The sequence below is a fragment of the Phyllostomus hastatus genome, unplaced genomic scaffold, assembly GCF_019186645.2.
Source record: "Phyllostomus hastatus isolate PE091 unplaced genomic scaffold, TTU_PhHast_1.1 phas_contig_80, whole genome shotgun sequence".
Classification (NCBI taxonomy): domain Eukaryota; kingdom Metazoa; phylum Chordata; class Mammalia; order Chiroptera; family Phyllostomidae; genus Phyllostomus; species Phyllostomus hastatus.
Window position 1 is genome coordinate 41,203,553 of NW_025333960.1, and position 21,656 is coordinate 41,225,208.

General features: G+C 46.2%; 1 protein-coding gene and 1 long non-coding RNA gene across 3 annotated transcripts in view; both read left to right on the forward strand.

Moving 5' to 3' along the window:
- SMAD4 (SMAD family member 4) overlaps positions 1-2,213 on the forward strand; it is a 59,249-nt gene extending 57,036 nt beyond the window's left edge. For both annotated transcript variants that reach the window (XM_045849623.1, XM_045849624.1), the window contains exon 12: positions 686-2,213. In XM_045849623.1, the coding sequence (XP_045705579.1) occupies positions 686-897 (212 nt within the window). In that variant the 3' untranslated portion in view covers positions 898-2,213. The remainder of the gene's footprint in view (positions 1-685) is intronic.
- A 12,863-nt stretch (positions 2,214-15,076) lies between these two features.
- LOC123826244 lies at positions 15,077-20,655 on the forward strand. Its single transcript, XR_006787024.1, has 3 exons — positions 15,077-15,242; positions 18,110-18,405; positions 18,922-20,655. It is a non-coding gene; the product is annotated as an uncharacterized LOC123826244 (long non-coding RNA).
- The last annotated feature ends 1,001 nt before the right edge of the window (positions 20,656-21,656 follow it).

The window sequence follows — 21,656 nt, forward strand, 5'->3', positions numbered from 1 at the left end:
TCCATTGTGACTGATGTTCAGGAGTTCACAATTTAAAGGTAGATAAGGCATATTCATTTGAAGAATCCGATTTTTAAAAAAAAAATTCGGGCATCTAAACCATTAATTGCTAGTTTTGATATTATAAACAGGTTTTTACTAAAGAATCCAGAAATACTAAATTTCTTCTCATTGTCACTACTGCCCTTATTGAGTAATTGCATATTATCTATCACACTGTGAAATGAGAGACATTATCGGGTCATCCAAGAAGGTTTATGGACCCAGGACCATTGCTGTCCCATTCTAGTCATGTCTTGCTCTAACTAGGCTGTGCAGACAGGCGGGAGGGCTCTAGAAACCACTCTGTGGGCATAGACGACCTCTTAAAAACGAGTTGTTTCTTATCCCTTCACCTCCACTTCTAATGAGAAAAATCGGAGGGGTGTTGGTAGAGTATAGTAATTTACTTTATAATTGGTGGTAGCTAGACTACCCATGTGGAATGTAAATTGTCTTAATCAAAAATTTTCAGTCCCTGTTGATAAAGTTTAGATCTGTACTTAACTTCTTGGCACTTTGACAGAGAATTATATTCTGAGGAGAGTGAAGTGAAGAAGGCTGTTCACATTATTAATGTAAGATGTAGGGAGAATGGGAAGAGATCAGCCTGTCCCCCTGATGTCTTTCAAATCTTTTCTGTTAGGTTTGTCAGCTGCCGCTGGAATTGGTGTCGATGACCTTCGTCGCTTATGCATACTCCGGATGAGTTTTGTGAAAGGCTGGGGGCCGGATTACCCGAGACAGAGCATCAAAGAGACGCCTTGCTGGATTGAGATTCACTTACACCGGGCCCTGCAGCTCCTAGACGAAGTGCTCCACACCATGCCTATCGCCGACCCACAGCCTCTAGACTGAGGTCTTCTACTCCTGGGGCCTGTAATGTTCGCTGTCAGGATGGTGGACTATAAAGTACAATCCTGTTTATAATCTGAAGATATATTTCACTTTTGTTCTGCTTTATCTTTTCATAAAGGGTTGAAAAAGGATGTTTGCTGCCTTGCTCCTAGCAGACAGAAACTGGATTAAAACAAATTTTTTTTTATCCTATTTAGAACTTTTCAGGCATGGCTCAGAGCTTGAAGATCAGGAAAAATACATTCTTACTATATCTTCACCAGTTATGTATGAAGGAATCATTCCAGTGCTGGAAAATTTAGCCCTTTAAAATGTCTTAGACTCTTTTATATGCAGAACATTGGTATGTGTGTTATTCTACAGAATAAATTCAATATTGCTGATTTTAAAGGCAGAGAAGTTCTCAAAGTTAATTCACCTGTTACTTTGTGTGTGAGTTGTTGTTGTTGAGCATCCCTTACTCCAAAATGCTGTGCCATGTGGGTGAGTTAATTTTACCAAGAGCAACTTTCCTCTGTGTTTAAAAATAAGATAGTAATGTATTATAATCTTTTATCCAAAATATTTTTTGCAAGTTAAACTAGTGAAGATGATTTCCATGCAGATTGTCTTGTGACTTCAGTTTTATTTTCGCCAAGGCAAAACACTAACCTCTGTGTATACTGAGAATTCCTTAAAATTATCAAAGAAATACCATTTAAAACGACACTTGTTGTCCCCGTTGGATAACTATTTATTGAGCAGTATAACTCTGGCCTGTTAAAGAGCAGACCTCTTTCTCTAGATTTCTAGCCACAGGGTTGGTTACTAAGAAGCCCAGAAGAGGAATTTCTTTCCTTCATTAATTCATAGGGAAAGGTTTCGTATTTTTTAAAACACTAAAAGCAGCGTCACTCCACCTAACATCGCACCGTCTGCAGAGGTGGCAGTGCATAACCTGAACGATGAGCATTTTGGAAACTGCTAAATTCCGTGTTAAATACTGTGCAGAGTAACGGACACACTGCAGTTCATAATAGGTAGTTTGGGTATTTTTGTACTTGATTTGATGTGTGACTTTTTTTCCATATACTGTTAAATCATGTATGTTATAATATTGTTTAAAATTCAGTTTTTGTATCTTGGGGCAAGACTGCAAACTTTTTATACCTTTTGGTTATTCTAAGCCCTTTGCCCATCAATGATCATATCGGTTGGCAGTGACTTTGTATAGAGAATTTAAGTAGAAAAGTTGAAAATGTAATGACTGTACCACAGACACAATATGTATGCTTTTTTCGTAGCCGGTAGCATAAATAAAACCGAATCTCAACATACCAAGTTGAATTCTAGGTTTGATTTTTAAGCTTTTTCTTTTGCACTTTTGAGTCCAACCCATGGTGAGACACCTTCTAGTAAATGACAGGCAACAGCCAGGACGGCAGCTGTGGTTTCCCCTCACACTCTACTGGGACTTCCCCGTGTGCGCTGTGTGTCAAGTGTAGAGTTCTTGCCTGTTGAACTTTTATTTCACTATAGTAAACACAGGCCCGATGGTCTATAAGAGAAATAGATTGTCTGCAGGATAAGTAGTGTGAAATAAAATCGAGGATTATCTTTCAGATGCTTCTGCTTTTCGCTTGGAGGGCCTTCATAAGCATAATAAGATTCTAAGGTGTGTTATATGTTGCAGAAGCACTTATACACGATAGTCATCCTTATGTCGACCTGGATGAGCAGGTCCTCACATTCTTGCTCAGAGGGTCTTCGTATAACCACCCTAGAAACCACTGAGTTTGTTTATTGCTGTGATTTATACATAGATCTTGATCCAAGCTACAAGGCTTTTGTTTTTAAAATAACTTCTCTACCAATTTATTTGTACTCTTATGTACTTACAAATACTTTTGTTAAAGACCTCATTTCAATCTGTAAAAGTTTGATGATTTAAGCTTTATTGGCAGGTTTTTAAAAAGATATCTTTATTCTGTAGAAATTACTGACTTTAGGTCAATTTTACTGTGAACAGAGTAGGAATGAGAGGAGAGAGTTTTAGAATGACAGATATTTAAAATCCAGATTATTTGATTAGAACCATAAGCATGCTATGATATAATCTATTGCCTCCTTTTCTACTTTAAGAAAGGTTTTCGTGTTTAATGAAACATGAGATCTGAGTAGTCATCTGGGGAAAATATGTGGAAAGTATTTGCTAAGAAGTCTATCTTTGAGGCTAAGCCACCGGTCTTGGTTGCTTTCTGCTAAGAGCCATAAAAGTACATAGAAGTGCTTCTAGTTATTGATTGCTTTATGTTTGCAGCTAGATGCAGCCACATGGTTTTGAGAAAACATCTAGTGCGTTGTGATCAGTTATTCCTGAGAACTTAGTTGTTAAATGGTAATTCCATTTCTTAAATGTAGTCATCTTTAATGAGTAAGACTAAAGAGTCACTAGGTTTAAAATTTTATGGCTACTTTAAAGGTAGAATAGTTTCTGCAGTTCTCAATCTGATAATTATGAGGCTCTGGTTCTGGGTGGGTTTTCTCAGCTCATTCATATCTCAGAGACTTTCAAAATGTTGAATTTCAGTGAAAGCTGAGCGACAAATGAACCAAGTACGCACCTTTGTAGTCAGTCCATCACGAGGCCTCTTCCACGTTCGTCCAGTGCCTTTCAGTGTGCCATCAAAGGGAATCCTTCACGGTGTTGCCTTGATCTTCCAGGAAGTAGATTCTTTTGTGGGATATTGTCTCATTTGTTAAAGTATACTACACCTGGTATGCAAAGATAATGACAATAAATCACTGCCATATAACCTTGTGTTTCCAGAAGCAGAGCGCGTTTGTATTGACTTAACCACTAAATGGGTGGCTTGCCCCCTTTCTCGTATAAACGTTGCGGGGTTACAGGTTGGGTGGTCTGGCTTAAGGATACCCATGCTTGAAACATTCGAGTCAGCTGAACACATGTTAGCTGAGTTAAAATCCATTTTTGCAGGGAAGGGTGTGGTGTAAAGAGAGGTGTTTGTAACAGAAGCTTTGAAGGCAAAATATAACGTCCTGTCTTCCAGATGGTAGATACCTTATTTTAAAAGTTCATTCAGCTATCTTTTTGATTGTGCCCATGTGGACAAGGGAAGTTTTACCTTTTCCCAAGGTTCTCCTTCGTGTCTGTGGAGGTTGCAGAACGTACGGTGAACGTGCCTGTTCCTGGTTTGGTGGGGCCTGGTCAGTGCCTGTCACGCGTCATCTGTTATGCGAAATTAGATCAGTTCAGGTCATTTTTGAGTCTTTTGGAAGAAGCTATTTTATCTAGAGTAGGGCAGAATTCTTTTTGTTCATAGTTTTTATAGTTTAATTTTATCATTAAGTCACTCACTGGCATTTTATTTAATGACAGCAAATTGGGGAAATGGTCAATTTAGATCACTGAGGTAAATGAGTAAATGAAAGCGTTTCCCTGGAAAGTCAGTTAACAGCTCTTGTAGATGGGGCTTGGCAAAGACTGGCACATAATAGAATGAAGAAATACATTCTTATTCCTTCTCTTCCCCCCATTTTCATTAAATTCGTTGGGGTGACACTGGTTAAACAGAAGTATACAGGTGTCAGGTGCGCAGTTTTACAACACGCCGTCTATGCACTGCCTTGTTCCTGTTCACCCCAAGTCGAGTCTCGTGTAGCTTTTTCTTCTGAAGGCAGAACCCATCTTCTTGCAGTTGGCTGTCTGTAAGTAATCGCCTAAATCTTCCTTTGTATGATTATAGAAAATGGGCTATGAGAATCTATTGTGTAAGCCTTTCCACCCCCCGAACCCCCGTTTTTTCCTGACAGCTAGGTGATTTCTCTAAAGACGTATCAGTAAGGATGTAAAAAGTTAGTGGCCTTATTCATAGCATCCTCAGGCCCAGCCCTGTCCCTAGCACCTGGCCCAGTGTTATCAGGTTGTTTACCTTGTATCACTGTGGATTGGGGTTTTTGTTTTTTTTTGACCTAATCCAAACTTGCCTTATTTAAGCAGTAAAACTTTTTTATTTTAGCCATTTCTTTGATGGAATTATTTAATGTGTATGTCAGAGAACATACCGGATATGTTATTTTTTTGTGTGTACCTGGCATTCTTCCTCGACTCCAGGGGTGACTTAGACAGGTAGGACTGCTTGCCCTCACTGAATAGTTGCAGACTGCTGTGGGTCTGGATGTTGAGCTTTTTCACCCCTCCGGCCCCCCATCTTCTCCCTTTCTGACAGTGACCACTTCCTGTGTGTCGTTAGTGTACCTCCTGTTAGTTGGTTCTTCTTCCCTTTCTGATTCATTTTTTCCAGCGGCTTGTGCAAGGAAACCAGATAACCAAACTTATTAATACTTTCTTTGAATACAAGGGCAAACTGGGACAGGACGCAGGAGACTTTCCTGTAATGTATTGAAAGGGACTGTAGTGCTTTGGCATTTGACTGCTTAGAGTGCTTCCTGAATCTTGCTCGGTTTCAGGTAGTTGCGGTAGAGAGAAGTGAGTCATATTCATATTTTCCCCCTTTGCAAGATCTTGAAAAGTTTCATTGCTTCCATTTGCCTGCTGCTCACATAAAAATTGGGGTTGCAAGGATTATTAAATTAGATATCGATAGCCAGAGGCAATACCCTTGTCTAGAGGACACCAGCAAAAAGACAAAACAACCATAAAAACAAATCTTGGGGAATGAATCATTTTTTTTTCATCCTCACCTGATGATATGTTTATTGATTTTAGAGAGGGAGGAAGAGGGAGAGAGAAACATCAATGTGAGCTGAAACATCAATTGGTTGCCTCACGTATGTGCCTCAACTAGGGATCAAACCCGCAACCTAGGTTTGTGCCCTGAGCAGGGGTCAAACCCGCAAACTTTTGGTGTATGGAACGATGCTCCAACCAACTGAGCCACCCAGCCAGGGCAAGAGGATCACTTCTGGGTGTCCCCTTTTGAGCCCTATGTTCTGGCCTTTCTCCTCTACAGATATTTTTGACCTATAGGTGCCTTTATGAGAATTGAGGGTTTGATATCCTGCCCCACGGAGTAGCTGAAGTAATTGCTGATGTTTTCAGGGATTTTAACATCAGACTTGAGCGAAAGAATGAACCTTTTTTTTTTTTTTAACTAGGAAGGATTGAGGAGAAAACTCTGGTGAAGACAATCATTTCTCTCTATCAGTGTGTGCATAGTTTTCCATTTATTTAAGATGCTTTCTCAGTAGGTCTCAGAGCCAGTGCTCTTGTTCAACCTGAAACTGGTGGCTTGGGTCTGGGACCAGACATGTGTACTGTCTAGTTTGTGCTCTGCCACTGATTGGATGTGTGACCTTGGGCAAGTCGTTGTAAACGCCTGCTTTCTCTGGGCCTCAGTTGCCTCATCTGTAAAATGAGGGAGTTGGACTGGGTGGGCTTCTCCAGCTCTGAAGTTTAAGTGACCTTGCCTACCTTGCAGCAGTTTTTGATTTCTTCCTTACCTTTGCTCTGCTGTTTGAGGGGGCTTTTTTACTTATTTCCACATTATTCGAATGAGACTAGGCTTGAGATTTTATTACTCTTCTCCTATGGACAAGAAGTTACATAATATGTTCTTAAGACTTAAATTCAACCAAAGGCCTAGCACCACCTTGGGGGCTGCAATAAATACTTTTAGAAAACGAGAGGGGGAAAAGCCTTCATTTTATTTTCCCATCATCTCTATTGAAGGTTTATTAAGACTTTTTTGAGTCACGACCTTCTGACTTTTGGGTTGGCACGTGTGACACCGTCCCCTTAAGTGCTGTGTGCTGATGATTTTTTTTTGTTCAACTGAAATGGATTGAAAACTTACTGTAAATGCCTGATGATATTAGAGGACATTACTTTGGGTCTTTGGTTTCTTAACTCTTTGCTCAACACAGGGAAATTCCTTTGAGCTGTATTAATGAAAATGGTTTATACAACTCAAGAATATACATAGTGGATGATCATTCACTTTATTGTTGGCTCTTTTTAGTCCATTTGATTAGAAGACTTTTGGCTGGAGCATTTTTTCAGAGTTCTCTTCCAGCCTATCTTTGGATGCACTTGGCTTTTATAAGGACCTTGAGAGCCTTCACTGGGGTTGGGTCGAGGGTGGGGTTTTGGGGAGTCCTGGTAGAGGCCAGCTCTGGTAGCTGGAGAGGAAGGGCTGTAACCAGCTGCTGTTGCTATGGCTGCTTGTCATTGATAGAAGGACTCATGGGCTTGGATTGGCCAAAAGGCTAAACATGGAGTTGGCGAACTTCCTCTGGGTCCTAGGTTCTGGCCAATGCTTTGGGACATGATTTACAGGAAACGTGTGAATGCCCGTTGATGATGCAAATTTGGTGGGCTGCAGAACCCTGTGGAGGAAGCCATGGGGGTTGGGACAGATTTGCTGGTGTATTTCCCAACTCTGTCTCCTGCCCTGAACTCGGAGGAATGCAGCCACACCAGCACTCAACTCAGAGAAGAGCCACTCTTAGCTTCTGCTTTTGGGGAAACTGGTCAGCTAAAGTTCCGGTAGTTCCTTTGTGGCTTTCTGTATACTTTTTCCTGGTTGAAGTCTGTGGCTAAAAAATCATTGAACCTTTCCTGAGAACTCTGTAATGAACTATGTTTTTGATTAAAAGAGAAAGGCAATTAAATCATTATGTGCTCATTCTTTTTCTTAAGCTTGTGGATGTTTTGGATCTGGAAAGCGTTCCTTAACCGCTTAGAGAATCCCCAGACTTGAGAAGAACATTTCCCTTCATTGCTCTGTGACGACTGAAATGGGAAATAGGGCATTTCAAAATGTGCCCATGGAAGAAGAGTCCCCACTTCTTTCTCGCTTCCAAAAGTGGGGAGTGGGGTCATGGTGGTTGGAGGAAATGGAGATGCTCAGGGATTATGAGAACCAAGATATTTAAAGGAGAGTTGGCAGTTGGAAATCAGAGACCCTGTCATTGCCTATCTGAGGGTTAAGGAAGGTTATTTTCCCCCAGCTGCCTCTCGTTGGAGATGGGGGTCCGTCAGCGTGGAGAGCCACGTGTCAGGTAAGGTGATCTGTGGCAGGGACGTACAAAAAGCATGAGCATGTCAATATCGTCTTTCTTATCTCGCAGGCATGACTTCCAGAGATGTTTATGAGGCCAAGAGACCCCTTCCCACCACCTAAAGTTGACAGTATTTTCAGGCTAAAACTTGAAGAGGGGAGCAGATTGGCATTCTCTTGGGGAAAAGCCATGACTTTGTGCAGCACCAGCAAAAAGGGCAGTTGTGTGAATGCTTCTGTGTGTTCTCTCTCTGCCCTCTGCTTTGACCCTTGATGCTTTGTGCTTTATTCCATCTCCCGCCTCATCACAACTCCCACCAATGGCAACCTCAAAAGTTAAGACATTTCCACCTCCCCTTCAGACTTCCCACCCCCATCTTCTCACTGCAATAGGTTGCAGTGCCCTTTGCCCTTAGCCCTCTCTGTTATTAAAGAATAATTCTTTTAGTTCTGGCCCTACTTTTGGGGGTGGCATCCACCACTATACTTTGATGTTGTATTGGTGCCCCCCCCCCCCCCCAGTTTCAGATAGACAAGATGGGTTCAGGGAGACCAGAGACCTTGTCGTCATCAGATCTACCCTAGAAAAGGTTAAAGGAAGTCCCCTACTTAGAAAGGAGATGATAAAAGAGGAAAAGTTGGGCCATCAGAAGAAATTTAAAGCATGATAAGCAAAAATGTGGGTATGTACCATAGACTTTTCTTCCCATCTTGAGTTTTCTAAATTGTGTCTTGATAGTTGAAGCAACAATTGTAACACTGCCTAAGGTGATTCTAAATATACAGAGGAAATATTTAAAACTACTGAAAAAGATACACAAGGAAATAAGTACTACAGACAAATAAAAATGGAATTCTAAAAAGTATTCAAGTAACACATAAGCATGAAAAAAACAAGCAAAAAATAGAAGGAAGAAAAAATAAAATGACAGACTTAAGCTCTAATGTCAATAATTACATTAAATGTAAATGGCTTAAATATACCAATTAAAAGACAGATACTGGCAGAATGGATTAAAAAAACATGACTAAACTGTATACTGTCTTCAAGGAATTCACTTCAAACTATAGGCAAGCTGAAAGAAAAAGTATGGAAAAATACGTGTCATGTAAACAAAGAAAAGCAGGAGTGGCTATGTCAATTTTAGATAAAGCAGATTTCAGTTCAAAGAAAATTACCAGAGACAGGGACATAATATAATGATCAAAAGTTCAGTGCATCAAGAAGGTATAATAATTCTAAATGTGTATACACCAGATAACAGAACAAAATATGAGCAGAAATGATAGAACTGAGTGGAGAAATGACGGTTGTAGTTGGGGATTTTATACCGGTTCAAACTCAACACCTCCATCAACCAGTACATCTAACTGACATTTCTAGAACAAGACATCCAGCAGCCGCAAAATACATATGCTTCTCAAGTTCAAATACAACATGTATTTCAAGATAGACTTTACCTTAAATTGGCCTAAAAATCAATAAATTTAAGAGAATTGAAATCCTACAGAATATTCTCCACAGCAGAATGAAACCGGAAATCAGTAGTATAACAGCAAAATCTCCAAACACTCAGAAACAAAACCTGTTTCTGAATGATTCATGAGTCAAAGAAGAAGTCTGAATGGAAATCTAAAAAAATACACTAAAATGAATGAGAAGTGAAAATACGCCAACATCTGTGGGATACAGCTAATGCAGCGCGGAAAGGGAAATTTCTAGCATTAATTGTAAACGTTTGAAGAGAAGAAAAATCTCAAACCGATACCATAAGCTTTCACTTCAAACACCTAGAGAAACCCAAAGCTAGAGGAGGGAAGGAAGGAAAGTTGGAACAGGTATCAATAAAACTGAAACAAAAATGAGAAAATCAGTGAAACAGAGAGCTGGTTCTTTGGAAAGATCAGTAAAATTGACAAAATTAAAAAAAGAAGACAAACCACCAATGTGGAGAATGAGTTAATATCGCTGCTGACTGGAGCCATCGAAAGGGTAAGGGAACGCTACCAACAAATACGTAAATTTGACAAGTCAGATAAAATTGACTAGTTGTTGAAAGAATACCATGATTCATCCCACATGAAGGAGATGATTTGAACAGCACTATAGCTGTTAAGGACATCGAGTTAATTTTAAAATTCCACAAAAGGAATCTGCAGTCCCAGGTGGTTTCACCAGAGATTCTGGCACATTGAAGAAGAATTCATACCAACCACCACAGTCTTATCCAGAAAATAGAAGAGAATACTTCCCAGTTTATTTTATGAAGCTACTCAACCCGATGCAAAATCAGACAAAGGCAATATACCAAAAAAAGAAAAAAGACCAGTATCTCTCATAAATATATACACAAAATTCCTTAAAATATCACCAAACAAGACCAGTGACATAAAAATATACACAGTGACCAAGTAGGGTTTATTCTAGGAGTGTCAAGATGGTTAAATGTTTGAAAATTAACCTAATTATTTTAGCAGAACAAAGAAGAAATGTCTAATTGTAGCAATCGACACAAAGCATGTGACAAAATGCAACACCAATTTATCATAAAAACTCAGAAAAATAGGGAAAAAACCTACAGCTAGCATTGTGCTTAATGGTGAAAATCTGGATGCTTTCCACTTAAGATTGGGAACAAGTCAAGGATGCCTGCTCTATTTTTTAAAAAAAGATTTATCTGTTTTTAGAGAGGGCAAGGGAGAGAGCTATCAATGTGTGAGACAGACATTGATTGGTTGCCTCTTGCACGCCACCAGGTGGGGACCTGTCCCGCAACTCAGGCACGTGCCCTGACTGGGAATCAAACCAGCAACCTTTTGGTTCACAGGCTGGCACTCAACCCACTGAGCCACACCAGCCAGGGCTGCTTTCACTGCTCTTACTCAGCACATAGCTCTGGAAATTCTCGCCTGTGTAATAATGCATTAAAAGGAATACAGATTGGAAAGGAAGAAATAAAAGAGTATGTGCAGATGACATGCTCGTCTTCATAGAAAGTCCCAAGGAATGTATTTTTAAAAACTAGAACTAATAGTGAGTTCAGTGACATCATTGAATACAAGATTTACACACAAAGTCTATTGTTTTATTATGAGCCATGAGCATGTGGACACTGAAAGTACAATACTATTTACAATCACTTAAAAAAGACAAGTGTAAATGAAACAAAACAAGCATAGGACTTGCATGCTTCAAACTACAAATACTGGTGAAATAAAGATCTAAATGAATGGGGAAACATGCCATGTGCTCATGGATTGGAACACTCAGCATAGAGCTGTCAATTCGGATTGAAACAGGTTTAATGCAGTTCCTATCAAAATCTCAGGAAGGTGTTCAGCACTGCCCTGTGCTGGGCACAGGGTGTGTGTGTGAAGGACCTCAAAGAAGCCCAGGTATAGCTTCCACAAGGGGCTTCTAGTCGGGTAGACTCTTACCAGTTGAAAGAAGCATGGGACACATAACTGCCCCGAAGTCTTCTGTCTTCCAAGTGAACATCGTCAGCAACCTCAGCTGCTTCTTACATGAACAGGCCTCTAGACTTTGCTCCATTCCTGCTTCTCAGGAATAAAGATGTAAATTTATTGCCAATGATACCTCAGACAAGGGTTTAATCTCCAAAATATATATAAGAACTTACACGACTGCACTCTAAGAAGACAAGGAATCCAATTAAAAAGTGGGCAAAGGACTTGAACAGACACTTCTCCAAGGAGGACATACAGAAAATCCAAAGACACATGAAACGATGTTCAATATCGCTGGCTATCAGAGAGATGCAAATTAAAACCACAATGAGATACCACTTCACACCAGTCAGAATGGCCATCATAAACAAAGCAACAAACAACAAGTGTTGGAAAGGTTGTGGAGAAAAGGGGACCCTAGTGCACTGCTGGTGGGACTGCAGACTGATACAACCACTATGGAAAACAGTATGGAACTTCCTCAGAAAACTAAAAATGGATCTACCTTTTGACCCTGCAATTCCACTGCTGGAACTATATCCTAAGAACCCTGAAACACCAATCCAAAAGAACCTTTGCACCCCAATGTTCATAGCAGCACAATTTACAATAGTCAAGTGCTGGAAGCAACCAAGGTGCCCATCAGTAAATGAATGGATCAAAAAACTATGGTACATTTACACAATGGAATTCTATGCAGCAGAAAGAAAGAAGGAGCTCCTACCCTTTGCAACAGCATGGATGGAGCTGGAATAAGCCAGGTGGTGAAAGACAAATACCATATGATCTCACCTTTAACAGGAACCTAAACAACAAAACAAAGAAACAAGCAAAATACAACCAAAGACACTGAAATAGAGGACAGGCTGACAGTGCCCACAGGGGAGAGTAGAGGGAATTTCAGGGGACATTGGAAAGGGTTCACGGGAACAAACTTAAAGAACATGGTCAAAAACTAAGGGGAGGGTGGTAATGGGAGGGAAGTGGGGAGGGGTGGGAGGGGGGGCTGGATTGGGAGTAAAAAGGAGAAAACTGTATTTGAACAATGATTAAAATAAAATAAAAAAAATGTAAATTTACTCCAGATCAAAGCAGCATGTGATCAGTGCCTTAGATGAAGGCCAACCAGGGCCACTAGCCTTGTGAGGAGGAATTTGGAAGACTTCCTGGAGGAGGTGGCCTTCAAACTTGGCCTTGAAGACTGGGGAGAATTTCAACAGGAAGAGCTGACTACGGGAAGGGAGTTCCAGGAATGACACAGCAAGGGCATGGATGTGGAAGTCTGTGGGGCATTTCCGGGAAGGGCAAGCAGCTGGGGCCACGGAGCCCCAGGAGTAAGTGAATGAAGGAGAAGCAGCAGCAAGAGCAGGAAAGGAGGGTTGGGGCTGGACAGTAATGAGGCTTAAGGACCATGCAGAGGACTTTGGACTTCAGTAACGTGGTGAGGTCAGTTTGACTGACTTTAAGTTAGAATGTTTCTATTATTGCCCAGGAGGGAGAGACTGTATTCCAAGTTAATGTTTTATTTTAACACCTAACATGAAGGAGAGAGAGAGAAAAATAACACAAGCACTTACTCTTGGAGTAAACACAGTCATTACCCTGACCACAAAAGTATCCCCGATGGACTAATTAAAAGGGAGAGGAATCCAGGGTGAAACCAACACATCCCTGCCGCAACATCGCCTCCTAAACGCTGCTGACCTTTTCCTTGCAGTGACAAACCAAACCCTGAGAGCCTTAGTTGAACTGAGAATAAGACCATCAGCAAACTGGCCTTGACCACGGTTATGGGTTGAATTGTGTCCTCCAAACAAGGTATGTTGAAATCCTAACCCCTGATACCCGTGAATGTGACCTTACTTGGAAACAGCGTCTTTGCAGATGTAGTCAAGATGAAGTCACTAGGGTGGGCCTAATGCAGTAACAAGACAGGTGTCCTCATGAGAAGAGAAGAGAAGAGACACAGGCTGACGCGCAGGGAGAGGGGCCTGTGAAGACTGGGGCAGAGGCTGCGGTGAGGCACCGCCGAGGCGCGCCAAGATTGCCAGCTACCAGCATAAACGGGAATTGCAAGTTTCAGGGGGCGCACTGCCCTGGGACACCTTGCTTTTGGACTTCTGGCCTCCAAAATCGTGAGAGAAGTTGCTGTTTTCAGCCACGTGGTCTGTGGCGCTTTGCTAGGGCAGCTCTAGGAAATTAACCCAACATTTATTTGCGCGTTCATTCATTCATTCATTATTTAACCGCGTGCGCACTGCACGGGGCTCCGTGCTGGTGGCCCCACTCACCGCAGGCGGGGGGGGGGGGGGCAGCACAGGACGGGTGCAGGGGGTGGCTTCGGGCCGCGGCAGGCTGGGTTCTCTAAGAAGTTCATTTGGGGCCAGGCCAGGCCGCAGTGTTCCTACAGGGGCAAACCCTTTGAGAACGGGAGCCTCGGTGTGGACGGACACTGGCGGCGGGTTGAGAGTGAGCCTGGGAACTCTCCCAGGACAGGCAGAGCTAGGACGGGAGGATTTGCCCGTCACCTCCTGGGCTCCTGGAGGCGCCTTTCCTCCGCACGTGGAGGAGCAACAGACAGGACTAGTCACACAGGAAGAGGGTAACCTGAAGTCCTCCACTGGGTGCAAAAACGAGCAACCTGTACACTAGTCTAGTAGCTGACAGCACCTGGAGGCCTGGGTCTGGGGGGCTGGAGAGTCTCCGCGTTCTAAGACAGGAAGTTCCTCGTCGTTGGTCGCACCTTCGACAACTTCTGGAACTTCGTTAAGCTTCTGTTTCCTTATCTATAAAACTTGGGCAGGCACGCAACACGTTAGGGTTGATGTGGGGATAAACTGAGAGAAACGTGTGTGAAGTACTTCCAGTGTGCCTGGTGTACCAGAAGGGGTTAATAAAGCTTAGCTATCGTCATCATCATCACCATCATCATCGTCAGACCGTTCATGGAAAACCGGTGTTTGGGGGATGCCCCTTACCTTTGAAATGCACCAGCCTGGCTATCAGTGTGCTCAGAGGAGGGGGCCTGTGTTTCATCCTCATTTGGGCGCTGGTGACCTTCTCTCCTCATTCCTGAACAACCCCCCATGCCCCCCTTGCCCGGCGTGTCTGGGGCAGCCGCAGCTGGATTTCAGGTGCAGGGTAAGCAAACCCTTTGCCCGGTGACAGCATGGGGCAGAGGATATCTCCGTCCCCTGGGGCGGCTCTTTTTCAGCACCGGCTCCGAATTCCCGCAGAGCCGCCAACAGCAGCCGGTGCGAGGAGGCTGGCAGGAGTGGCCTTTACTGGGAATCGTACAGGAGCCAGGGGACAAGTGTCCTGCGGGGAGACTGGCGTCAGAGGGGTGGTGCGTCCGGGGCATTCAGCTGGCGGGTGACCTGGGCCGGGTTTGTCCCTAGAAGAGTCGGAAGCGCTTGGACGCGGCGCTGTGGGCGAGCTGGAGGAGGACAGAGGTCCCCGAGCCGCGGACAGCTGAGCGGCCGGATTAGGGTTAGGGATAGAGGCGACCGAAGCAGGAAGGAGGAGGCAAGGGAACCTGGAGAGGAAGGGGGAGGCACCGCGGCTGGCTGGCCACTTCCCGCGATGACCACCAGGGGTCGCCGTGGTCCCGCGAAGGTCTGGAGCATCAGCCCTTCGCGGCTCCGCCTTTCTCCCTCCGGTCCGCAGCAGCACCGCCGGGGTTAGTCGTCCAGGTGCAAAGACGGCCCAGCCGGGTCCCCTGCCCGAGTCTCTCTCCCAGAGGAAACAAAGCCCGCTGGCGGGCGAAGGTCTGCGCGGAGTGACACGGAGTCTCCTGACACCTAGACTTCACCCTATTAAGGATCTTTAATTCGATGTTGCAAGGACTCCTCCGAGGTAGACAATTGTCATTTTAGTCCACAAGAGCCTGGGTCTTGCAGTGACGTTAAGCCAGGCCCTCGCTGGCCCGGAATCAGGAAGGTGGCGGAATCTGAGCCAGGGCCCCGCTGGCTGGGCCCGGTCCAACCTGGAGGTCTGAGGGCCTCCTGAGCCCCTTGACCTCCTGGGGCCCAAGTGGGCTCAAAGGGACCAGAGGCCTCTGGTTGGTGCTGGTGGCTGTGCTTTCAGAGCATCTGGTAGGAAAGTTGTTTTGTTAACCTACCCCCCTCAACCGCCACCCCCCCCCCACCCCCCCCCCCCCCCCCCGCCACTCCCCAGTCTCAGCTCTCCTAAGCTCCTGTTCCTGAAAGGGAGGGGGGGCGGGGGGGCGCCCCTCCCAGCAGGGGGAGCTCCAGGCCAAAGAGGAAATTCTGGAGCCTGGCCCAGGAGGCATGAAAATGACCACCATCGTTTAGTGAGCACTTACTGTGTGACAGGCAGGTGTCGTAATCCTCTAGGAAAGTTTATAAGGGAATATTATCACTGTTCTGCTGGTGAGGAAAGTGAGGCACAGGGATCTTGTCTCTCCGGGACTCAGATGCCTGAAAATTCAACAGTTTGGGAGGAAAATGCTTCCTGTGAATGGTCTTAAAGAATCAGGAAGATCGCCACCCTCCTCCCCCCGCCATCCTGTTACTTACAAATTATTTCACTGAAATAAGCAGGACATGTCATGGTGAGTAAGTAGCAGAGTATAGGGGTGGCACCAGGAAAATTTATTTATTTTTTTTTTTGTATATGCTGCAATGGGACCAGAGCATTAGAGAAACTGCTGGACAAAACTAGAGGAAATGGCTTCTAATGAGGTGAAGTCTGGGAAAGAACGTGCTTACTGCGCCCCCTGATGGGGAGGGCTGGCAATGCCACCTCCCTGGGAGAAATGTGTCCCCGCCCGGATGATGGGAACACTCCCTTCCTACTCAGAGTGAGAGAGCGGCCCCCCGCCCCCCATGATGTGGGCCAGGGGCAACTAGACACGAAGCTGGAGGGGACCTACCGTCCTATCTTTCTTTCACATCATTGAAAAGGCCCATGAGGGTCCCCCCAATAGGTGATTGTGCCGGCAGCTGTAGTGTGTGGTGTGTGGTGTGGTGGAGGCGAGGTTGGGAGGGGCTGGTAAGGGAAGCAGTGGTTTTGCCCGGCTCTGAATTTAGAAAATTCTTCCAGGGAAGCTCTCCTGCTCCCCCAGTAACTTCCTTCCAGGCTTAGAGCCCTGGTTCCACAGCGGGAGGGCATCTAATGGCCCCTGACCGGTGAGTTCATCAGACACTTGCCTGGGTGGGGAGGATCCCTGGGCAACCAGAGGAGGGCTGGCAATGGTGTCTACCCTGCTTAAGAGCCGCCTTTGCAATAAGAGCTCAAGCTGCCACCAACTGCTGCCTCGGGCGTGAGAATGGCCTTGGTGCACGGCCACTGGAGCCCTGGCACTGCCCTTTTGGGTCAGCAGGTGGCTGTTGGGGGACACTTCTGTTTGAGAATGCAGGGGGCAGGGACCTTCAAGGCTACAGTGACAGGAGAGTCGGGTGCCCCAGTTGGATTGCCAGCTCCTGGTCACAGGTGCCCTGTCTCAGGCCACTGTTCTGGTGGCCATGTGCTGCCCGGCCTGGTCCTCACCCCCATGTTGACTTCCGCTTCTTTCCAAAGAAAGAAGCTGCCCCTATTGGGGGCCGTCCCCACGCTCCCTGACAGCCACAAACAACGCAGTGCTGTGTGCTGGGAGGTGTTTAAAAGAACTCTTTTCAATGACGTAAAAGAAAGAACACGAGCTTTGAAGTCAGGCCTGGATGTAAAATTTCCTCATCTATAAAGCAGTGGTGGTGGCGATGGTGGGGAGGGAAAAGTACATCGTGGGGTGTGGGGAAGATGAAAGGAACGGCCTGTTACATTTCACAAACACGGGACAGGCCCCTGAATCTTCAGGAAGAGGTGTCCATGGCAAGGTTCAGCTTTGGGCCCTGCCCAGTGCCTCTGGTCCCCAAGCCCTTCTGCTTGGCATTTGGGGGCACTGTCCATAAGGTGCCACAGGCCTTTGCCTCACGTGGGGCCCAGAACAAAGGCCCCCTCCCCCCTGCTGCATGTCCAGTTTGGGATTATCGATCCCACATGAAGGGGAATGTGGGAGGGAATTTAGAGAGAAAGGAAAATGTTTAAAATACAGGGACTAATACTTTTGAGGGAAGTCTGGGAAAGAAAAAAACTATAGAAAGGAAGGAAGGAAAACAGTGAGGACTCAAGTTAGACACAGAACTTCTTACAGGTGGACCATTCGCAGGTGGAGGTGAGGGGCTCAGCAGTAGTCATCAGTGAGAACCCCAAGGCTAGACGGCTTGAGTCTAATCCCAGCTCTTCCACCTTCACCCGTCTGGGCCTCATGCTCCTCATCCGGAGAATGGGGATCGTGCTCCCTCACAGGGCTGTTAAAAGGGTTCAGTGATTCACGTACATGAATCACTCAGCCAAGTGCCCGACTTGCAGTGAATGCTCTGTGAGCTGAGGGAGGCAAACAGGGAGGGCCCATGGATACATCCCACCTAAACATTCTTTTACTTTTTAAAATTCTCACCCGAGAAACATCGATCAGTCGCCTCTTACTTGCTTGCTCCCCGACTGGGGACCGAACTCGCAAACTAGGCGTGTGCCCTGATCAGGAGCGGAACGGTTTTACAGTACAGCGCTCCAACGGAGCCACACCAGCCAGGGCCCGCCTAACCATTCTTGTACAGGTGAAGACACGGAGCCCGGAGAGCCGCGGTGCCTGCCAGCACTGAGCAGATGCTCCAGCCTGGGCCTTGTGCCCACCACCTGATGATTTCTTTCTTTGCCAGGATGCAGCACAGGAAGGACTATTTCCGCAGAATTCCTGGAAGTCTTGGTCTGACTGTAGCACAGCCCTGGGTAAGGGCGCCGTGGCCTGTCTGCACCAGTTAGGGCGCCAGGGACGGACAATCCAACCTCAAATAGGTTAAGCAAAGGAAGAAAACAAACAGGAAATTGCTTATGTAACCAGGAAGCCAGAAAGTCTGGGGTGCTCGGCAGACACAGGTGGACCCAGGGCCTGAAATGATTCCATCAGGATGCTCCGTCTCTCCATTGTGTTTCTTTAGATGCGCTTCACTCTCAGGTAGGCTCTCCTCATGGCGGGTAAGGGTGCCCCCCCCGCCCCCTGCAACTACAAGCATACATTATGCTAATATTTTGAGAGGTAGGTTTTATTATTATTCAGGTATGGAGAGGCCAGCAGATCAGGAGGCAATAGACACTGAAAAGACAGTATGGTGCTCCCAGTTCCCAAGAGGTGGGGACTTGGCCATGCAGGGCCACACAGGGAAGCCCCAGGCTTGGTGGGGAGGTGGAGTGTGCAGCGTGAAAACATGGGCCAGAGGCTTTTGTATGGGTTTTGTGGGAAGGAATGGGCCAACAGCGTGAGTACGCTTTGGACTGCTAGGTTGGAATTTTTCAGAGCAATCTGGGGTCTGCACCTAGGTGTCTGATATCCGGCCCCGGGGCAGCGAGGGCAGGGAGACAGTGGCCTGGAGTCTCAGAGCGGACAGAAGAGGTAAGGGGGAGATACAGGCTCTGGACAGGTTAGTTTGCAAATGAAGGCCCTGCTTGCAGTAGAATTATTTGCTTCTTCCAGGAATTGGCTCACTCTGCGAAGCCAGTCCTTCCATAGCTGGCAAGGCCTCAGACGTCAAAGCATCAGAAATGCAGAAATTTTAAAAAATGAATACACCTCACAACTAGTAGTCACAGTCAAGAGTTTGTGTCTCAGCATCTTCAGCCCATGCCCGGGAGAAGCTCTGTTCGGCCCACTTGTGTGATCCGCTCACCCCCACATGCCGGCGAGGACGTGGACAGCCTGAACCTCATGCGCTGTTGATAGAAACGTGAAATGGGCCAGACACCCTGAAAACAGGCGATTTCTCCAAAAACTAAGCAGACACCCTGTGACTCAGCCGTGGCACATTTATCCCAGGGAAAATGGAAGCTTATGTCCACACACAATTCTGTACACGATGTTCATAACAGTTTATTTGGAATAGTCGCCCAAAAGGCAATTTCAAAATGTCACGTACTGTGTGATTCCATTTATACAACGTTCTTGAAATGAAGAAGCCGGAGGGCTGGAGAAGGGACTCCCGGCTGCCAGGGTTGGGGGCGGGGCTAGCAGACGGGGTGCCGGGAGGGCAACTTTGCGGGGCTGGATTAGTTCCCTCCCTGGAGCGGGGAGACTGTTACTGGTTCGGTACTCCGGACGAAATGACGTAGCTCTGCATGCGTTGTGTCAGTGTCGATTTCCTGGCTCTGACGCTGCACTGCATTACCAGAGACGTAGTCATGGGGGAACCCGGTGAAGGGTGCGTGGGACCTCTCTGTCCTGTGTTTGCAACCCCCTGTGAGTCCACAATTATTTACAAGTAACAAGTAAACAGATCTTAAAGGACTCTTAGCTCAGAGGGGAGATAAATCTCTGTGTGGGTGCCCTGGCTGTGTTAGGCCAGTGAATGATCACAGTTGAGTTGGGGGAAAGGCCGGGTCCTGGCTCTGTTTTTCTGCTGTGTACTAAATGTCTTTGTCCCTCCCTGCACTCCGGCGGCGCCCAGGACTGCTGGGTGATGAGCTCTGGAGCTGACTGACCTGCTTACCCTTAGGAGTGAAGAAATGAAGACCGCAGATCTTTGGAAACAAGATTGGTGGCATTTTATGTATTCAACGTGGCAATCTGGGGAACACTTACGATGTTCAAGGAGAAAAAATAGGAGACAATTTTATGAGCCCTGTGATTGTATTCATATATAAAATATCAAACATACGGATAATACAGTGACATGTGTCAGTTACTTCTCAATAAAACTGGGGGGAAAGCACCTGGATTAAAACGGGAAGGGAACAAGCGCAACTGGATATACCTACGTTTTCACGGCGGTGAGGTCAGGGCGGGTCATCCACCTCTGCCTTTTTAACTAGTTATGAAGTTGTTTGTGGTATTTTTATTTATGTGAAATTGTGTTTTATTTTTATAATGTATACTTCGAGATACATTCCTCCTACTTTGTCTCTCAGCAACCATGTCATTAGCTTCTTGTGCATCCTCCTTTCATATTTCCTTCGTGCAGATCCAAGCAAGCCTGAGTAATATTCTTACGTTCCTCATTCCACCATAAAGGTAGCATTCCAAGTGCACGGTTTCCCTTCCTTTTTTTCCACTTAGCCATCTTTCCATATCCCTGCATGGGCTTCCCCGCCTGAACAAACAAAGAAAGGGAAATAAACGAACAAGCACAAGTGTGAATGACCCCGTTGCCAAAGGAGCAAGCGCATGAGCAGTCTGCGTCTAGGACGCACCTGGTTGGTCAGAGCAGCCAGGCCTTCCTCTCCCCTCACTCCCCGGTGAACACAGGACTCACACCCTTGGCCATTTACCCAGCAGGCATTGCACTCCAGTCCAGGCAACTGGGCAAGTGTCTGTCTCCATGTTGGTTCATCAGTTTTGGGGATGGGCGTCTGCCAGCTGCTGGGCATCACCTGCTGTGCACTTGTCACTTATGATCTTGCCCACACCCCTCACCCGGTAGACTAATTTGTAACAATGTGAAATAAGTTTGTTTATAACTAAAGCCCAATTCTCCCCCCTTCCCTCCCCAGGCAGCCTGCCCTCTCCTGCCTGCTCATTTGGCTGCAAGAAACACCCCATAGGTCTCCTGGGACAGGGAAGAGCTTCCAAGCCCTTCAGTGGGGGAGCTGAGAGGGCCCCTGGCTTGGGGGCTGCCCCCTTCCAGTTGGGGTGCAGCCCCAGCAGGCAGGCCTGGTCCGGGGCTTCACTTCTGAACTCTTGAGGTGCCTGGGTATGGCGGGCTCCACGCATCCTGGGGGACAAGGCTGGGTTCCGGAGCACCGAAGGCAGGAGGCCATCAGGGACAGAGAGAGGATGGCCCGATAGCTGGGAAAGTAGCAGAAGTGACAAGCCAACCGTCTCACCAGCGGTGACTGCCCCCTTGGTGGCTTCCTGCCCTCAGTATGGCCCAATTTGGGTTTCCTTCCTGTGCCTGGATGTGGCCCCTGGGAGAAGCCAGACAGCCTGCCCACGCCCATACCAGATGGTGCCCCTGAGACACACCATCGGCCCTTGGGGCGGGAGCGCCCTCGGCCCCGGCCCACGGATCCTGGCGGCTTATGTTGGAGAGCTAGAGGGCAGCCCCCAGCCTCAGGGCCCCCACTCTAGAGCCCCCTCCTTGTATTCAGTGGAGGGCGGCCTCTCGGAGCCTCAGTTTCCTTACAAAAATGGGTAAAGTGCCACCTTCCCTCTTGTCACGGGATGCAGAAGAAACAAATTTGATCAAATGGCAAACTCAAGGGCTCGTGGTGAGCAGG